The sequence below is a fragment of the Tetrao urogallus genome (assembly GCF_951394365.1).
Source record: "Tetrao urogallus genome assembly, chromosome: 4".
Classification (NCBI taxonomy): Eukaryota; Metazoa; Chordata; class Aves; order Galliformes; family Phasianidae; genus Tetrao; species Tetrao urogallus.
In genome coordinates, this window is record NC_136817.1 from 50,405,023 (window position 1) to 50,424,764 (window position 19,742).

A 19,742-nucleotide genomic window follows, 5' to 3' on the forward strand; every position below is an offset into this window, starting at 1 on the left:
TTGTGGAAAGCTTCATGTTCTTTACAAAATTTATATCTGAAAAATAGATAGGACGTGGACTGATCATTTTAGATTTGTGTGTGGAATACTTCTGAGGAATACAGAAAATCATAAATCAGAGGAATATTTTTTCCTCTTTCAGGCTTTTACAGATCTTTGCAAGACTGAGTGTTCCTGGATTTGCTAAGGTGGGAATGCTAAAAAGTTTAGGAAGTGGGGGTCTTGTTGATCATTTTGAGAGCTATGTGTAGAAATATAAAATATTCCAACTGGTAGAGCATTCTGCTTCTCTCACTTGGTATATTTAAAAAAAAAAAAAAAAAAAAAAAAAAGCCTGCATTGGTGTGGATAAGGACTCATTTTCCACTCTGAATACCTCTGAATACGAAACAAATTCTCGTAGTGGCAGAGAGGAAATATGCTCATGTTTGTGTTTTTTTGTTGTATGTTTGCACAGAGAGCTGAGGAAATCAGACTTTTGATTTTTTTTTGCATTAGATTCTGTCGTAAGCTAAAGAAAATAGTGGGAAATATTATGTTGAGATTTTCTTCTAAAGGCAAACATGCTGATTAGAATGTAGTTGATAAAAATCGAAGAAATTTAATACCTTTTAAAATTTCTACTATATTTTCTAAAGTATTTCTAAACTCCTGTTTGTGGTAAGATATAAGACAAGAGGGAAATAGATTCACAGTTTTTAATTGTCTTTTGTCAATAGAGTTAATCAGAATAATCAGGTGTCTGAATCTGGATGTTACCTATTTACTTTTTGTCCATACACATGTGCGCATATAAAACTGTATTTAGTATGTATCTCACTATTTGAATGTTGGGGTGCTTCCTAAATAATTGTCTGGATTAAAAAATGGAAAAATTATCTACATGTTCTTCCAAGGGAGGACAAAGAATATAAATATTTAAATATAAATAATTAAAAAAAGTATGAGATGCATTTGTCTTGGACTTTACTTTTTATGATCATTAGTGATATTTCATGCAATTTCTGATAATTTTACGCTACAGCCAGACTGTTATTTGTGTAGTTTGCTGTGTAATACTATTCTTCACATTGGAAAAAATATCTGTGGCAATAGGTTTAACCTACAGAAAAGTCATCTCTGTATTCTTCTAACTGATGAAACGAAAATGCATTTTGTTATTTATATGATTGATTTACTTAAAACATTTTATTCTTATTTTTGAGATTATAGTGTGTACTATTTCACAATAATGGATATTTTTTGTATTTGTTTATCAAGTCCTAAGTGGAACCAGCTAATTGAATTAGGATGATGTATTCCATATACTACATACTCTTTTTGCATCACAGTTTTGTTTACTAACTTGAAAGGAGTATGCTGTAAAAAAAAAAAAAAAAAAACAAAAAAAAAAAAAAAAACTGCTAGTGTCATAAGATTTCTAAGCAAAATTTATTCAATAATTCAAAAATAAATGAATGAATTATGCACATCTAGAAAAAGAAAATGAGTATTGATGGCCAAAATAAGTAGTAAGATTGTAATGTTTTCAGTGAAAGTAATTTGTTACCGTGTTAGTATATAGCTCCCTCTTAAAGATGAAATGTTGTCTAGAATGGAGAAGACTTTATCTCCTTCTGGCTGCTCTTTCTTCATGCTGACAGAATGTTTCCAGCATGTATGAGTGTGTACATACATATAGGAAAGAACTGGAAAAAGAGAGGCACCTTGAAGTTGTATTAGAGTAATTTATATGTATTAGTAATGAGCTTCAGTAGTTCTTACTTTAATAAAAGCTTTTTATTTTTACAAAGTTTATTTATGAAGCAGACTACCGTCTTTATTTTAATATATACATATACTAAATACATGTTTCTTTGTGTATTTTGTATACATAGCTGCACATTCTTTTCTGAGAAGATCCTTTTAATTTATTTGGTGAATTCTTTGTGTTATCTTAGGAGTAAATATTAAAATACATTTCCTACCAATAATTAAAATCATTATGTTATTAAAATTTGAGTGCCATTATTACTAAAATCAAAGTGTAATTTTTGTCTTTTGATAAACACTAATACTGAGAGCACTTAAAAATAAAGTAGTTGTTTCCAATGTTGTAACAGATTCTAACAAAGAGCTTTTTACTTTCTTGATAGAGAGAAATGTGAAGGGTAGTGTGAAAGCTGGCTATCTAAAGTACAAAGAAGAACCTTCAAAACTGCTGTCTGGAAACAAGTTTCAAGAGCGTTATTTTGTACTACGGGAAGGAAATTTGCTTCTTTACAAGGATATGAAGGTACAGTTAATTCTTCACTAGTTTAATCATAAATGCTGCCTTGAGCTTTCTTTTTCATGTAGAAATGAGAAGACAGACAAATAGATGAATGTTTCTGATACTAAATGGCAGCTTTTAGTGATGTACAAGAATTTAAGGTCCTTATTTCAGAGGCTTTAGTAAGAAGAGCAGCAATTGTTGATTTAGCTATTTTGATTATGCTATATTACTAGCTGTAAAAATGTTTATGAATGCTTACATTTCCTTGTGCTGTGAGTAAAATGAAAACCTCTGTAGATAGTGGTGTTAGAAGTAATATGAAGTTGGAACTGCATGCTGTTTTTTTTCCAGTATCTCACAGACCTTTAGAGATCAGAAGCAACAGGGCTCTTTTACATACAGATGTCACGAGTAAAGAAATTATAGGAAGTAACATCACTCATTATGCCAACAAAAGCTTCCCCTTCTTCCTGATAACATTGACTTTCCTATTAGTTACTGAAAAGCATGAACTTTTTCTACTGATGTGCTCTCAGATCTGCAAAAACTGGTCTTGATAGTAAGATTGAATCTTACTTACAGAATCTTTCTTATTTGCTTAATAGCAAAATGGGTTCAGTTTTAAGTATTTAAAGGGATTTTTCTTTAAAGAGTATAAAAAATTTATTAAACTATAGAACTAAATAACATACAATTTGAACTATGTTTTCACATGGTTTAAAAAAAATTTTAAGTTTGAAGAGCATTTATTTTTATTGCTATTTTTTGCCCAACTGGCAAACATATGTGCCTTGCTCACCTTTATACAGTATAATAAGAGGTTTTTTTGTATGCTTGACATTCATTGTTAATCTAGTGGGGGGGGAGGGAGAAGTGTAGTCTTGAGACTGTAGATATTATTCTAGTTAAAATGATCCCAGAATGTCAGGAATAGTGTATTGTAATTTATTGCTGACACTCAAATTGGTACACATACGAGAGTATACCAATAAGCCCATCAAAACTTAATTAATAACTTGGAAAAAGTTTATGGTACAGTACAGTTATTGTACTACTTTATGATCTCCTTTTAGAGCCATGCCGATTCACAAAGCATTAAATTCCTAAATTGAGGTGGAAATTTTGCTGGCGTTGCTTTTAAATGGCTTTATATTTTAAAATAAAAGAAAAGAGATACTACATGGAAAAATAATTTAAGTATATTTCTTTTTTTTGAGAGAGATGTTCATCCACCACTAGTAGTCTTGGTTAAATTCTATGTTGTTGTCAGAAATGAATAGTAGAAAGAGATGACACTACAGATGGAAAAATGGTATTTAATAAGATTGTGTGTAGTAAATAATTTATGAATTCTCATAAAAAACAAAGATTATATATTCAGGTAGAGATGTATTCTGTTAAGTGTTTCTTCTGTTCAGTAATTATCAAAAAAGTTTCTGTGATACTTATGTTAATTTGATTTCAAAGAAACCTCAAGGGATCCATGATTTGACTTACTATTTTCATGTCAGGGCCAGAAATGAGGTCAGACTAATGCTCAGGGACTAATCCAGTTGAGTCTTGAAATCTCCCAAGTACAGAGATAGCACAATCTCTTTGGACAGCCTGTTCCTATACCTGACTCTCCTCATGCAAAAGAAGTTTCTCTTCGTATTTGGTCTAGTTTCAAATTGACTTTCATTTTCCCACCATACGCCACTGCGAAGAGCCTTCTCTGTGTAACCTATCCAGACCTACTTGTGGGTTTTTGAAGCCATCTCTTCTCCCATCTGAACAAGCCAACCTGTGTCAAGCTCTCCAGCCCCCAGACAATTTTGTGGCCATCTGCTGCAGTCACTCAAGAATGTTGATTCTTTTCTTTCACTGGGGGACCCAAAAGCAGATGCAGGACTACAAGAGCTAAGGAGAGGGGGAAAAACTCCAGCTACTTTGCAGTGTTATTGCAGGGTGTTCTTCCTTCTCAAGTACGGGATTTGAGGTTTATCTTTGTTGAATTTCCTAGGGCATGTTGGTTCATTTCTTCAGCCTCTGCAAGTTCCTCATGTTCCCAAGTATATTGACTAGTCATGTAAGTTGCAGTGCAAGCTGAATGATTGACTCCTCCATGTGATTGCTGTAGATGTTAAAAAGGACACAAAAGGCTACTGCAGTATTCCTCTTGTCACAAGCCTGCAGTTATAGTGTGTCTGATTAACCATTAACCTCTGAGTGTATTCATGCAACTGGCATTTTACTGATAGTGATGTTGCATCCATTGAGACCTTAATATCCCAACTTGAACAGAAGATTATTTTGGGAGATAAGTGTCAGAAGCGTTGATAAAGTTGAGGTAAATTTATACCTACTGCTTTCCCTCCTGTACAAATCCAGTCATCTTATTGTAGAAATCAATCAGCTTGGTTGTATTGTCTGTTCTCAGTAGCACTGTCAATTCCATGTGCTCAGAAACGTACTCTAAGAAGCTTGCTCCAGAATTTCCCCAGGGAGTACAATGAGGCTGGGAGACAGCAAATTCCCCAAGTCATCTTTGCACCTTTTAATAATGTCTCAACTCCAAATCAGCCTTGGCTGTCCAACCACGGTCCCTCCATGTCCTAAGTAGCATTTCTAAATTTCTTGCTTCATAACCTCTCCCTTCTTCCACTTCCTGTATGCTGCCTTTTTGTGTGCTGGAGTTTCACTAGAACCACCTGGGCTACTCACCTGACAGTTGTTTTCCTGAGTATTGAGATGAATAGTTGATTTTGGCTAATGCTGTCCTTAAATACATTTCCTGAGTTTCTTTACTCCTTGAAGCTGCCTCCTCCCATCAACAGAACTCTTAGTTTCTTGAATAACCCAAAACTTGCTCTTCTTGGTTTGTTCTCTGCTAACTTTTCAATGTTATTCTTCTCAGAATCTTAAGTACCAGTATTTTGCAGTTGTTGTGATCAGTACTACCATCTGTATTTAGCAGATCCAGATTTGCATCAACCATTGTTGGCCCATTCAAACCAGTATCAAGAAACATTCCTGACACCCTCTAGAAATCTGCTGAACTGCTTGTGTCCTGCTGTGTTTCACTTCTATCAGACAACTTGGGGGAGAAAAGTCCTGTTCTCCCTTACACTGTAAAAGTTGGAATCTATTGTCCAGTGACTTTCTTCAGTTGTTTAAAGATTGATTTTTTTATTTTTTTTTTCTCATCTTGATTATGTGATCTGGAGTAAATACTATGATACTTGACATTCCTTGGAAGAGCTCAATTATTACAGAAGGCAGCCCTCCTTTCATCGTCCCTGACTGTATCTCCTGAAGAGTTTGCATCCATTCAGTGCAGCCCTCCATTCTTGTGACTCTTGCCACCACGTCTCTATTATTTCAATTGTTATAGTTTTACAACTTCATGTTGAGCTCAAGTTCTTGCTAATTAATCTTTTGCTAGTAGTAGTGACTGGCACCCTTTCTTAATGGGAAAGAAAGAGAGGAAAAAAGCATAATGATCTATTAGAGAAGAGTGATTCAGTCCATGAGAGTTGTACGGCATTTTCTTCTTTTGTATGTTCCTGATACAATAATTGAAATCTTAATTTATTTGCAGGCTAGCAAACCTGAAAAAGTGTTGCCTGTCAACTCACTGAAGCTTTATCTTGGAGTGAAAAAGAAAATGAAACCACCAACAAAGTAAGAATAAAAATGAAAAGAAGCTAAATATCATGTAACAAGGTACTGTAGTGCCTTAGAGAAAAGGGAGCGTAAAACATTGTGGAACTGGAGAAAGTTGAGAAGCCATTTGAAGTATGCTGTATTAAATTACCCTCCATAATATTATTTGTTCCGATGTTATCTCTGTTCTTGTGTTCCATGTTAACTCTTCTGTACTAGGAAATTACTTTATTGATTGGCTTTTCTTAATCTTAAATGTATTATCTCTTGTGGATATGTTTGCTGCCAGCTCACTTAATTTTGGAGTATGTGCCCTGCATTTCATTGGTGGACACACATTCTTTGCATCAAGAAAAAGGGAAAAGAAGAAAAAAGCAATTAGTTGTGGCCTTTAGTGACAATCCCCGTTGTTCAGCAGAAGATTTCATTTTTCAGGACCCCTGTTATTTTTGATATTTCTCCTTCTAGATGAATACTACTGTGCCCTTTACAAATATCAGTGACTATGTCTCTGGAAAAGTGAAAAATGACACCTGTTTTTTTCAGATGTTTCTAGTACTTCTTTCTTTAAAGCCTTGAGACACAGCGACAATAAGATTTCATACCAAGGGGATTCTAAGCAGACTGTACCCTGTAGGAGATTTGTCTAAACTTTTCCCTTACTGTTGGCATATCAAAATGCCCTCCAAAAAAGTCTGTAAATTTCAAACTGTAGTAATCTTGAAGAAAAAGTTGGTGGGGTTCAGTTTTGTGGGGCTTTTCATGTTTGATGTTGTTTTCCTTTTTTCAACAGGACAGCATGGGGGGGTGTTCTTGGGTGTCCTTTTTTTTTTTTTTTTTTTTTTTTGTATCTCTTTGTGTTTAATGCAGAATAAGTAGTTGAGTAGTCCAAAATAAAAAGGCAAAGGCTATGTAAATGAGTCTTTGCAGGTAGGTTATTTCTTTGAGGCTTATTTTCAGTCTGTTTAAACTCAGAATTTACAAAGTCTCTTCTAGAGCCCTAAGAGCATCTGGGTGGTTTTTTCCACATCAGAGACTTCATTGTGATTTCTTTATTGGACACTATCTTAGTAGTTGTTTTGCTTCCAACAGTTTTCAGAAAGAACAGCTGCCAAAATGAGGCAGGCAGTTAGCCATGATCTCCAGGACTTGGCTATAAACCTTTGTCCCGAAGAGAATGCTTATAACTTGTGAGTCAGTTGTGGGAAAATGAGTGAAATAAAATATCAAACCCTCAATAGATTTGCAATATGCATTGAATCGTACTGAAAACAAATAAACAGATAAAAAATACTACATAATTCATTGCCTATAGCTTCAGGAAAATGCTCCTGTCTTGAGTTTCTGAAACTAATTTTGATATTTTCTTTTTCAGCTGGGGAATTGTAGTGATTTCTGAAAAGCACCAGTGGTATGTAAACATGAAACACATAATTGTTTTAACTTCAATGTTTAATGTTTCTTGAAATGTTCCATTTCAAAATAACTATGTTTTAAAACTAGTAAACATTATTTTGCTTAAATGTTGACGAGTTGCTACATTTTTCCTAATTAACTAAACAATTGCAGTTGATATATTTTGTTAATCTCAAGGAGGTTAGTTGTCCGTCTCTTCTCTATGGCCATAAATCAGCAAACAATTTAAAAATTTTCGATTAAAAATTCATGAAGTCTATACACATGCTTTAAATTAAGCAGATAGAATGTCTTCAAATAGGGTTAGGTGATAATCTGAGATAATAATAATTCATTGTCTTTTTATGGGAGTCTTAAAAAAATGAATATTTGCAACATTCATAAATGTATGTAAATTCTATTTGAACTTGTCTAGAAATGTAGTCTTTAATATCTGTAGTTGCATTATGTTGTTTTATTTTTTTTCCTTGTTAACTCTTTGTTCTAGGCATATATGTTGTGATGGACAGGAAGCACAGATAGACTGGATGATCAGCATTTTTACTGCAAAGGTACTAATCTGATCAAATGCAAGAAATGCCGCTTTTACTGCTGTTATGAAAATCCCATTAAAATGACATGTATTAGTTATAGATGCACTATGGATAAACCCGCAATACCATTAAGATGTCTGGAGTATACAGTGCATTAGTGCTACAGAAAGATGGTTTTAGTCTTTGAAGACTACTGTTTACAATTGCATTTTCATATGAAAGCTGAGAGCTTTGAGGCTTAGGGGGAAGAACATCAGTATATTCTTAGATCTTATTTTCCTCCTGTGTACTAGGGAAGCTGCTTAAAGAAAGACAAGTTATTTCCTTTGCAGTAACAAACCTCTTTTGTGTGAAATTCTAGCTGATGACACAAAGGTTATGCTTGTCCCACAGAGCCTGAGTGCTCTTTCTGTGGATGCTGGATGCTAAGTAGTCATGAAAAAAAAGTACCTTGTTTAAACACAGTGGTGGAAACTAGTCTTGTTGGAGAGCTGTGCCAACACAGGTGTGTTTTTCCTGGTATCCAAGTTAGCTTAATTAACACTGGCACTTAATTGTGTTGTCTAAAATTAAGTTATCTGCTTGTTACTAGCTTGTGAGCAAGGAGGTTGTAATTTTGAGTGCCTTGTAAATCACCTTTGCCAATGGAATTTAGTATTTAAATGGTGAGAAGTGAGAGATGGGAAGATGGGAAGAATGCAATCTGACATTAGACTAGAACAGATTTGAAGTTCTTAAAGGGATTTGGTACTTGGGACTGATTTTTTTTCTTGTCTTACCCATGATATTCAAGGAACTTTGAGGGATATCACAGTGAATAAACAATGATAGATTTATGATAACCCATGAACTTTACATATTACATTAAGTGGGCTGGGAACTGCTGTTGCAATGCATACTTTGTAAACGCTTTCTGAAACAGTATCTATATCTCTGACCTTCATAGGTAGTAGAGCTAGAAATATAATGTATGCCTTCTAAAGTAAAACAAATTTTGGTCTTATCCAGCTCCCTTAACTGAAGTAGCTATTGTAGTTTCTATGGAAACAGCCACCAACCCTGGCATACATCTCATGGGCATAACATGAGCAGTGTCACAACAAATAGGCTCAGAGGTTATTGATATAGGCTATTTCGAAATAACTCACACAAGCTTTGTAACTGTTGAAACCCTTCTGACGTGAAATCACAAGGAAGGCAATCAGTTATGATTCTGATCAGGTAGTGTGGCATGCAGAATGTTACTCTGACAATATAGATAAAAAAACAAAAGGCTTATCAATGTTTAAGAGATGCTTTCTAACGTAACAAATTCACATGCGTTTTATAAAAATTATGAATTAATACTGTTTTATGTTGTTGTTGTTATTAATAATACTTGTATTTTGAATGCTTCATTCTCCTGAGGCCAAATAATTGATGATACTAATGCAATACCTTGAGATTTTTTCTTTTTTATTTTTTTTAAAACCAGTGTTCTGGACAAAAATAAAAGTTAACAGTCTTTAAATTATATGAAATATTAAAGTGAAGCTGTATTGTTTTATTAGAATGTACTGCTTGAAGTGCTATTTACATAGAATTATTTTTTTTATCACAAAGCATTAGATCATTTTTTTCACGTTGTCCCCTTTCTAAACAAGAAAACTTTAAATGCAGCTGAGTTGTTACTTCTGGTTAAAACTGTCAAGTGGATTCCATCTTTAGAGAAGATAACATTCTTCTACCTTACATTATCACAGTAATTGGAAAACTTTATATTAGAAAAGCTTCAGACAGCATGTTTCATTTATGTCAGTAGAGTAGCTGAATTTAGTTTACAATTTGAGAAATAGTGTAAAGAAGATTTTGGAGTACTAAGACATTTGCATTAACTGATCTGGTGCAATTAGAAGGGAGAGAAATCTCCTAATGTGCTTCTAGGTGCTTAAATAGACCAAAACTTCATGTTGGTAATTTTGTACTGCTATCAGGAAAAGGAAGAGAAAAAAATAAAATTTCTTAAATCCTGAAGTATAAACAGTATAGAGTGTCTAAACAGGAAAGTTAGAATCATAAAATCATAAAGGTTGTAAAAGAACACTAAGACCATGTACTTCAACCATCAAAACATCACCACCTTGCCCACTGAACCTTGTCCCTCAATGCCACATCTACTGTTTTCCTGCAAACCTCTAGGGGGACAGTAACTCTACTACCTCCTTGGGCAGCCTGTTCCAATGCCAATGCCAGTCCAATAGAACTCGTTCTGAGATGTACTTCCTAATATCCAGCCTGAACTGTGCAGTTCAAAGCCTCTACTTCTCATCCTATCACCACTTACCTGGGAGAAGAAGCTGGCCTCCACTTCACCACAACCTCCTTTCACGTAATAGTACAGAGCAATAAGGTCTTCCCAAAAGCCTCCTCTTCTCCAGACTAAACAATCCCAGTTCCCTCAGCCACTGCTCGTGAGACTTGTGTTCCATATCCTTCCCCAGCTTCACTGCCTTTGTTTAGATAAGGAAGTTGTAGATACCACTATAAGTACAAGAATACTTTTACTACAGAAAGTCAATTTATTCCACAGTTTATTCAGTTTGTACTCAAATAGTTAAATGCTGAAAGAGTTTGGAGGAGATCAGTTGTTGCTTGTAGTGCTATGCAAAGTCAGTCTGAAAAGTATGGCCTAAAACTTCATTCTTTAATTCTACAGTAGTTTTGTACAAGACTACTAACATATATAAGAGACAATTGGAAAGAATTAATTGATAGGAAAATTGATGCAATTGTTTACTTCCAATTCTGTTGCTTCTGTTTGACTGGAGAGAGGCATACTGTGTTACTGTAATGTACAGTTGGGAGGATAGGTAGAAATTAGGCTATATAATAAATTTATTTATTCATAATCCATTGCTAGCATTTGTTACATTTTCCCAGAGTTCTACTTTAAGTAATGTTACAGGCACAAAAGAGAAATGGAACTACATCCTTAAGGCCTTACATTCCTTCAGCTGAAAATTAATGGAGGTGGTTTCCTTCAGATGCTCACTTAAAGCCTCTTAGCCACTTTTGGAATCACTTCTGTTTTTTATGTCTTAGAAATATAGAATCATTTAAGTTGGAAGGGACCTCTAACAATAATGTGTTCCAACTCCGCTGAAATGAATAAGCACACCTGCAGCTAGATCAGGTTGCTCAGAGCCCTATCCAGCCTGAGCACAACTGTCTCCAAAGATGGGGGCATCCACCACCTCTCTGGGCAACTGGTTTTAGTGCTTCACTACCCTTATTATGGTCTACAATAAATTGTTTTTGATCTTTTCTTTCAAATAAAACATTACTGATGTTTTATTGGAAGAAAAATGAATGTTCTTAGTGTTCAGAAGGGAGAGTTTTTACAACAGAACAGTCTTTTGTATCACCCAGGCCAACACCATGTGTACCCTTGCACTCCAATATGCAAATATTTCTTGATATTGAGTTCTGGTTGCTGTATCACATGGGTGTCCAACCTTTTGGCTTGCCTGGGCTGCAGTGAAGATAAATTGTTTTGCGTTGCATATGTTAGATTGCTCTGAATGTAATGCCTCCTATTTATTTCCGTGGAAGCTACAACAATAGTACAATAGCACTGTTTGATAGAGGAAACTCTCAGTTACAAGATGCTAGCTAACCACCGTTAGCTATGCATTTTTGTCTGCTATGGACAGGAGCCTGCATGCTGCACTCATACAAATCTGCATCAGTGGAGGAAACTCACTCTTGCTGTTGTCACTCTAAAAGCACACCACCTACTGCATCACTGTACTCGCATCCACTGTTTGGTCTCCATAAAGTTTCAGCAAAGGTCAACGAAAGTCAATGAGTGAAATGTTTTCATTATGGAAGAATTCAGTTACACACTTTTACTTCATAAGCACTTCTGTGTCAGACATCATTCTGTTAGACTGTCCCTCCATTGCTGTCTGTTGCACGGCAACAAAATGTAGTGGAATACTGGTGTGAAGGTTCAACCTCTACTGCCATACCACCAACATCCACCATTGCTGTGGTCAAATAAAATGGGAGGCATTACTTTTGGAGCTACCCTTATAAAATATGTAATACAACTAATTTATAGAAGTAACAAAACACTTTAATTTTTAGTATTTCTTATTAAAACAAAAAAGGAAAGCAACAAAGCCATGAAACTAGTGGGATATTTGACCTTATTTTCGTGAAACTAATGCATCAGGCTGGTTTTGATTTCAGTGGTTTCAATTCTTAGTGAGTTCTCAAGGTAATAGTTGGAGATTTTTGTTGAAATTTTATTTTTTCTGTGCTTCATCCTTGAAAACAGTTATGTACGTAATATCAAAGAAGGATGACATGAATAAGATATGATTGTAAAGCAAGGGATATTTCTCTCTGCTGACACTGGGCTTATAAAAACCAATAAAGAGATGTGATCACTTTTTTTTTTTTAGTTGAATGTGTGATTGCAGCTCTACATTCCATTTGAAAATTTGCAGGTAATGTGTGTTGACTGAAAATAGAGTTGCAAATATACAAAAAAAAAGTGACAATATTTTAGGCGATATTGAAACTTGTTCTCAAATTCCTTTATCACAATAGAAAGTATAGCTACATATTTTTTTACTTTTCACAGGACGGTGTTTAGCCAGTGTATCAAAACACATACATTTAATTGCCATAACTTCAGCTGACATTGCTCTGTGCCCCATGTCTTGTTTTCAGCCCAGATAGGTTTCATAGTACACTGAAGTTTGCTTCATTCTAAGTGACAGTTGCACACCTTGAGCCTGGCCAGCTTGCTTGACAGGGCAGAGCTGCTGCTATGATGGGTGGGTTGCACTGCAAGCTGTGCTGGGCCACAGGTGGGCAGTGGGTTAGGGTTGCCTGCTATATTGCTTGTCTTTTTTTGAATTTAATTTGGAATATTCAGGTAATTTTTTTTTTTTCCTCTTTTCCCAGTTATGTTTTTCACTTGAATAAAGTTGATAAAGTTGCATACTTTGGGATTCTCCCCAGAACTGACCTATTTCAATAGAGTAAGAAAAGACCAAAAGCCAAATTTATTTAAGTGTAGGCTATGTTTTTTTGGGGCATTCAGACTGCCAGACCATTTCTTTCTGGATAAACACATGCCGTTATTGTAGAACAAGCAATATTTTTCTCCTGAGTTATTAATATAAATTTTTAAATGTTTGCAAATTGGGATGGTATTATTTCAGAAACTTGTATTAGCTCTTCTGAAAGCATGCTTTTGTGGAATTTGAAAGTTTTTGAGCAAATATATGGGTTTGTCTTGCATGAGGATGTTTTCTATTACTAATAGATAATTGTATTGATATGCAGTGTGGACAGAAGATCAAAATGCATGAAAATTGCATAGAGACATTTTGATTCTGTTCACCCAGTATTGTGCAGCATTTATGAACTATTAATGTAATTTTAAGCACCATACTGAGTTTCCCCTCTCCTGGGAAAAAAATGTGGTGTCGTGTAGTTGATAGCTTTTTCCAAGACAATTTTACATGCAAAAGAATGATGTATCTTTATGAAATTGCACTCCAAAAATAAGGAATTTTTTTTGTTCTTCAGCATGCCAGTATATGGCCGCCTGCTGGAAAAGCAAGAAAACAGTCTATAACTAAAAGTCCAAAGATTGGAGGTTTACAACTAATTCCCATTCAACAGGAGAAGAACACTTGTAAAATCAGAGGGAGTACAGAAGTAAGTAGGGTTTAATCTCGGTGTGGAAGTTCTAATGACAATGCTGTACATCTAAATAGTCTAGTAATAACAACCTCTTTAGAACTGAATAAATGCAAAATGTAGGTGCTCTTACTGTCAAAATCCTTTTCATTCATTGTATAACCATTAAAAGATTACTTAAGACAATCTAATGTAAAAACAAAACCATCCTATTTTGACCTAATCTTGTGTCAGCGATTTGGCTGTTCAATAAATCAATAATGGATTTTATTTGTATATTTGTTGAGCAAGGTTTGCTCACTGGAAATAAACAGGACTACTGTACATTACAGTTTTATTTCAATGATGTCCTTGAAAGCTTTTGAGCATGAGTATTCTGTCATACTTTTTCTGCTCTCCACAGTTTCTGTTGGGGATTAGTTATATGCTCAGTGAATGTAATGGGAAATCTCAACTGGAACTAACTATAAAACTTTTTAAGTTGTAATATTTTTGGTCTCAAAGAACAGGGTCAGAGTTTAATTACAGCTGTTTATGGAGACTGACTTCAGTGTCTCTACAATATATGCACTAATGGTATGTTTCAACATTATCATACAAGCTTAAGATGAATTTCTGGCATCCACGTAGAGATACTGGTGCTTCTGGGAATACTTTTGTGCCTTATTTTCGGCTGGAAAGATGCACTGGTTGTGGAGTCACTGATTTGCTTGGGTAAAATAGTGGTAAATAATCGGAAAGCTAAAGAGAAGACATGCAGGAAAACAGTTTGGACCTTAGACTGTATGCAGTATAATTTCTTGCATGTCTAAGAAGATTTTGAAAGAAGAAAATATGGAATATGTTATTGTCCTTTAGAGACAGCGTTTCAGGCAGAAATCATTGGAGTTGACTCAGTTCCATAACAAACCAAAAGAAAAGATAAAAGTGGTGCTTTACTAACAAGCACCTTGTTTTTTGTTTTGTCTCCTTTTGTTACACTTTTTTAAAATGCATTTCTGTTCTTTCTTAACAAGGATTATAATACAGTGTGAATGCAGTTACTGTTTTTCTCTCTTGCTTAAGTAGTCCTTTCATTTTAGCTTTTCTCAGGAAAGTACTTTTTGAAACTCCTTTTAATATTTGCATTTTTAAGCATTTTTAAAAATTTGTAAATGAAAGGAAAATACAAGTCTTGTCATTCAAAAAGCTCTGTAACCCTTAGGTATATTTTTAATTCTTGTATTTTTGATTCTGGACGTATGATGGCTGCTCTAAAAGTAATGCTTTCTATTTATTATGTTGGCCCCCGATGTCAGAAGCAGATGTTTGTGGTATGACAGTAAAGATCAGTCTTTACCTTCCCACCAATATTCTGTTGAATTTTGCTGCCATGGGACAGATGGAGGCAGAGAGGCAGTGTGACAGAATGACGTCTGACATGGAAGTGCTTATGAAGCAAAGGTGTGTCATTGAGTTGGAAAAAAATCGCACCCACTGACATTCATCAATGCTTGCTAAAAAAAAGCAAACAAAGGACATGAACGCTGTGAGGTGATGGGTGGTGCATTTCTGCAGTGGAGATAGTGACAGTGGGTCACCTCCACTGGTGCAGATTTGTCGGAATGCAGCATGCAGGCTCTTGTTCATTGTTGGTGAAAAAGCTAATGATGGTTACTAGGTTAAAATGGTATTTTGTAGCTGAGAATTTTATCTATCAAATAGTATTATTGTGCTCTCAATATCTGTTACAATTTATACAGAAATAAACAGGAGGCATTACTTTTGGAGCAACCTACGTTACAGATTTTTCATCTGTTCTTTGAGACAACTTCCACCCTAGAAGGCTGGAATCTGTAGTTTTCTTGGATTTTGAGCTTCAATGTTTTAAATCCTCAATATCTTACAATAACAGAAAGACTTTTTTTTTGATTGTTGGTGTGCTTTGTTAACAAGAACTGCCATATTTTGTACCCTGCAACTCAGAAGACATTTCTGTTTGATCTTGAAAGTACAAGATCTCAATCTCTATCTATGACTATATATTGACACATTTTATACAGGCATTATTTGTATATTTGAAGAAGAGTAACACCAAGTTAGATAATGGAAAATAAAAATATAACACTTTTTTTTTTTACATGAATGTCAAAATCAGAATGAACTGATATGGCTGACTGGTAGAAAATGAGTATTTCATATGAGTGATTATAGGGTAATACAGCACAGCAGTGTATTTAGTGAGCTGATACATATCTATTTGTAGACCACAACTTCATTATTCCCCCAGATTTGTAGTTCTTCTCCAATAAACAAAAAAACCTTATTTTAAAATGTTAGGGACTTATGACAGAATAAAGCATTTTCTGAAAGACACTGGTTTGTGAAAAATGGAGGTGTGCTTTACAGAACAGTGTGAAAACTTACAGTAGAAATGTGATCCAATTTGTCTTATAGGCAGGAGAAGAGACTGGAAGTTCTCCAGATGGTTAAAAAAGAGTCATCATTTTGCACTCTAAAAATGGATGGGGGAAAAAAATGAATTATCCAAAGCCAAGAAGATTAAAATGTACATTATGGTGCTAAAAATACTGTATAAATGTATTTTTTAAAATATATTTATCAAATATCAATAAATTGATATTTATTGAAAGTAATTTTCCATTTTGCTAGCAACAATTTTCCTGCTTGCTAAAATATATTACAAAACATCTGAAAACACTTTTATAGCTAAAAATTCTCCTAAGGACAGTTAGAATCAGAAAAATTCTACTAATAATTCTACAGCACTAATATATGGGAACTAAGGTTCTTGTATATAGTGCATATATGGTACTTTAAAAGAGCCAAGTACCGAGTCTGCATTAATAATAAAACCTGCCAACATACATGACTATTTCAGAAAAGTAGGCATCTGTTATTTTTGAGCTGTATTTGATCTGTTCATAATTACATTATACAAAGCTATTTTGGTAAATAAGTTTAGTTTGTTTGTTTATTTCTTGTGTTGTTTTCTTATTGGGGGGGGGGGGGGGGGCAGGAGGGGAGCAGTTTCTGCTATACCTGTGGCAATTTATTATACTTTCAGAAGTATAGTCAGTATTCTTCTCAGAAGAAGCAAAATTATAATATGACATAAAAAATCTTTAAGCAGAAGATTATTGATCCTGATTTATACTTCATATCTTAGTTTATTGAATAACGATAGGTGGCTTGGATTTGTTACTGTTTTCTGAAAGGTGGTGCATAACTGGTATTTCACATGTTCTACATTTCAAATATATATACAATCAGATAATAATTCTGTTATTATTAATTGAAATTGAATGACTGACTGATTTTAATCTTTAAAAAAATATTTTAAGTAGAAAATAACTTTTTCAGATGTTTCCCAGAACAGAACTCCCTACATATGTGAGTCACTGGGATAGTTTATCAGGTGCCTGGAATTTTTTTCATTGAAAATTGATGAATATATTAAACATATTCCTTGCAGGCCTAGATGGTAGCAGGTGATTTGTAATTGATAGAGGTTGTTACTTATGTTATTAAAATTTTCAGTCACTAAAGATGTGCCTGATAGCATGCACTTATGGTAACTTGTAGTACTGTGAACTCACATGCATCATTGTTCTGGGATATATATGCATGTTTATTTTTTGCACGGCTAGGTCACCAATGTCTTGTTATTAGTGGGTAATTTTCATTCTTTGGGAATGCAAATAAAAAATACTATCCTCCATAACTGTAAAAATGATGTGAAAAAACCAACCTACGTTTTTATCTGCTTTTTAGAAACTGTTTTATATCATCAAAGTATTTGTTTTGTTTATTACTGAATAGATGCTAGTTCCAATGTACAGATGTAGACTTCACTGTATAGCTTACATCTCTATAACCTAAGCATTTAATATTTATTATTTTCCTTCTTACACTTCTCCTAATTTTCTGTATCAACACTCATACTCTGTCATCAGGAAGAAATAAACATGACTTTAAAACAAAAGTAAATGATAGAGGAATGTACTGTAGGCAGATTGTTCCATTTGTGGAAAAGCCTTACAGCTGTACAGGAAAATGAGGTTTTGGAATTCATTTTCTTTCATGTATGACATCTTTGACTACTAAAAGACACTCAAGGCTGAGAGGGACTTTCTTTGTATTTGTTGTATAGCAGTCATTCTGTTTAGCTGGATCTTTTTCGAGTTGTTCACATTTCGTGCGTGAGCAAACTGTCTTATGGAATCTTGGTACCTTATCTGTTAAAGCAGCCATGAAAAAATATTCAGTTCTAGAAGGAAGATAGTTTAGATACATCTACATGAGTATCCGAGTTAGGATCAGGAGTGCACTTTAGGAGCAAATCCTGCTGTGTTGTTGTTCCCATTTACTGTATTTTGCTTTGAGTTACTTCAAACATTTCTTTGATGAATGGCTTTAAACTGAAAGAGGGTAAATGTAGGTTAGATGTTAGGAAGAAATTCTCACTCAGAGAGCAGTGAGGTGCTGCAATGGTTTGTCCAGAGAAGTTTTGGATGCCCCATGCCTGGGGACATTCAAGGCCAAATTAGATGGGGGCTTTGGCAGCCTGACAGTGGGTGGCAACGCTACTCATGTGGGGGGTTGAAACTGGGTCATTTTTAAGGTCCTTTACAACACAAGCCATTCTATGATTCTGTTAGTCTACAATTCAATGAATAGTAGAGTGATTCTGGAGCCTGTGAAATTGGACTGCTTTCAGGCAAAATTAGAGCAGGCATTCTGCAAGAGCATATTTAGTGCACAAAGTTGACCCTCTGACAGAACAAGAAAACTGAAGTTCATATGAAGCTCTGAAGTGTAAATATCACGTTCAGAGCTCTCTCACTGTACAAATGTGCTCCTAAATGCCCACAATGTTTGCAGATTTAGCCATGGCATGTAATTTCCTTCTCATTTCTTGCAACTTAAGAACTGAATGCAACCCACCAATATAAAACAGCCATATTGCCATCAGTTTGAGTTACCAGTATGTTACTTAAAATTGCTAGTCAAAATAAAAATAAAAAGCAGTTTTAGTAATTTCGCAAGTGCTACTGAACAGTTACTGAAAATGTTTGTGCATTTGTATGTTTATGTAATGTGAATGTTTATGCAAAACTATATTTTGTGCATTCACTTACTGTAGGCATTATTAAAATTGCAACATTTTCAATAAGAGTTTTGAGAAATTAAGAGTATATGGATCTGCTGAAAAAAATTAATTTGCTGTGGTAGAGCGTAAAATCAAATTGTAAATACATGAAAATACATGAAAATGAATGTCTTCAATTCACTGTCATGGGCATTTTGCTGGAAGATTAATGTAATTTTTAGAAGTAACACTAGTTGAAGAAATATGCTCACCAAAAAATGCTTATAAATGATAACAGAAATTATGGAAATTTAGAATTATTAAGTATGCTATCTCAGCTCTTTAGTAAAATTGATTCTTCTTTAAAATGTTATGTGAAATCACAGAGCAGAAATTGTAATATAAACATTATTGATTATAGTGTTAATGTGAATGATCTTATTTATCTTTATTTGTTCACTCAGGATATACAGTTGAAACTGAGGAAACCAAAACTTGATGAACATAATGAAATTGAGCCAGTGGAAGAAAGAAATAACTTGAAAGAAAAAGCATCTATTGTGGCACAGTGTTTAGAACGCAAGGAGGAGAGAGTGCGAAATCATGCCAAAACACGTCAGAGTTTTATCTCTGCTGAGGAGACGGGTGTGGGAATGGCTGACCTGTGCCATAGATCGCAGAAACCACCAAAAAAAACCAAGAACAAAACAAACAAAAATACAATGGAATTAGATAACAAACTGCCATCAAATGTGATTCAAGAATTAAATACAGTGCTGCAGAAAAACAGAACACTTCATGATGATACATCCAGCTGATGTCCTGAGTCTGAAGTTTAGAATATATATTTTCTGGACAAAATTATGTGGCTTTTTTAGCGTGTATAGTTTATACAGTGCAGAGAAAACTTGTTTATATACTACTGTTGATTTTGTGAGTATGCCATGGTATAATTTAAGATTGAACTGAGCTGATTTTGCAAAAGTTCTGAAATTTGTTTTGCTATGTGATACATTGGAACCTGGGTTTTCTCTGCCATTTTTTTTTGTTGTTGTTGCATATTTTGTTAGATGGAAGAATTGTAAGCACTACCAAAAGCTCT

General features: G+C 34.5%; 1 protein-coding gene across 1 annotated transcript in view; it reads left to right on the forward strand.

Moving 5' to 3' along the window:
• The window catches only part of ARAP2 (ArfGAP with RhoGAP domain, ankyrin repeat and PH domain 2), a gene marked incomplete at its 3' end in the record, with an annotated part of 110,432 nt that extends 90,974 nt beyond the window's left edge, over positions 1-19,458 (forward strand). The window contains exons 27-32 of the mRNA XM_079534466.1: positions 2,136-2,275; positions 5,835-5,917; positions 7,275-7,310; positions 7,803-7,866; positions 13,435-13,566; positions 19,105-19,458. Of these exons, the coding sequence (XP_079390592.1) occupies positions 2,136-2,275; positions 5,835-5,917; positions 7,275-7,310; positions 7,803-7,866; positions 13,435-13,566; positions 19,105-19,458 (809 nt within the window). The remainder of the gene's footprint in view (positions 1-2,135; positions 2,276-5,834; positions 5,918-7,274; positions 7,311-7,802; positions 7,867-13,434; positions 13,567-19,104) is intronic.
• Between the last annotated feature and the right edge of the window lie 284 nt (positions 19,459-19,742).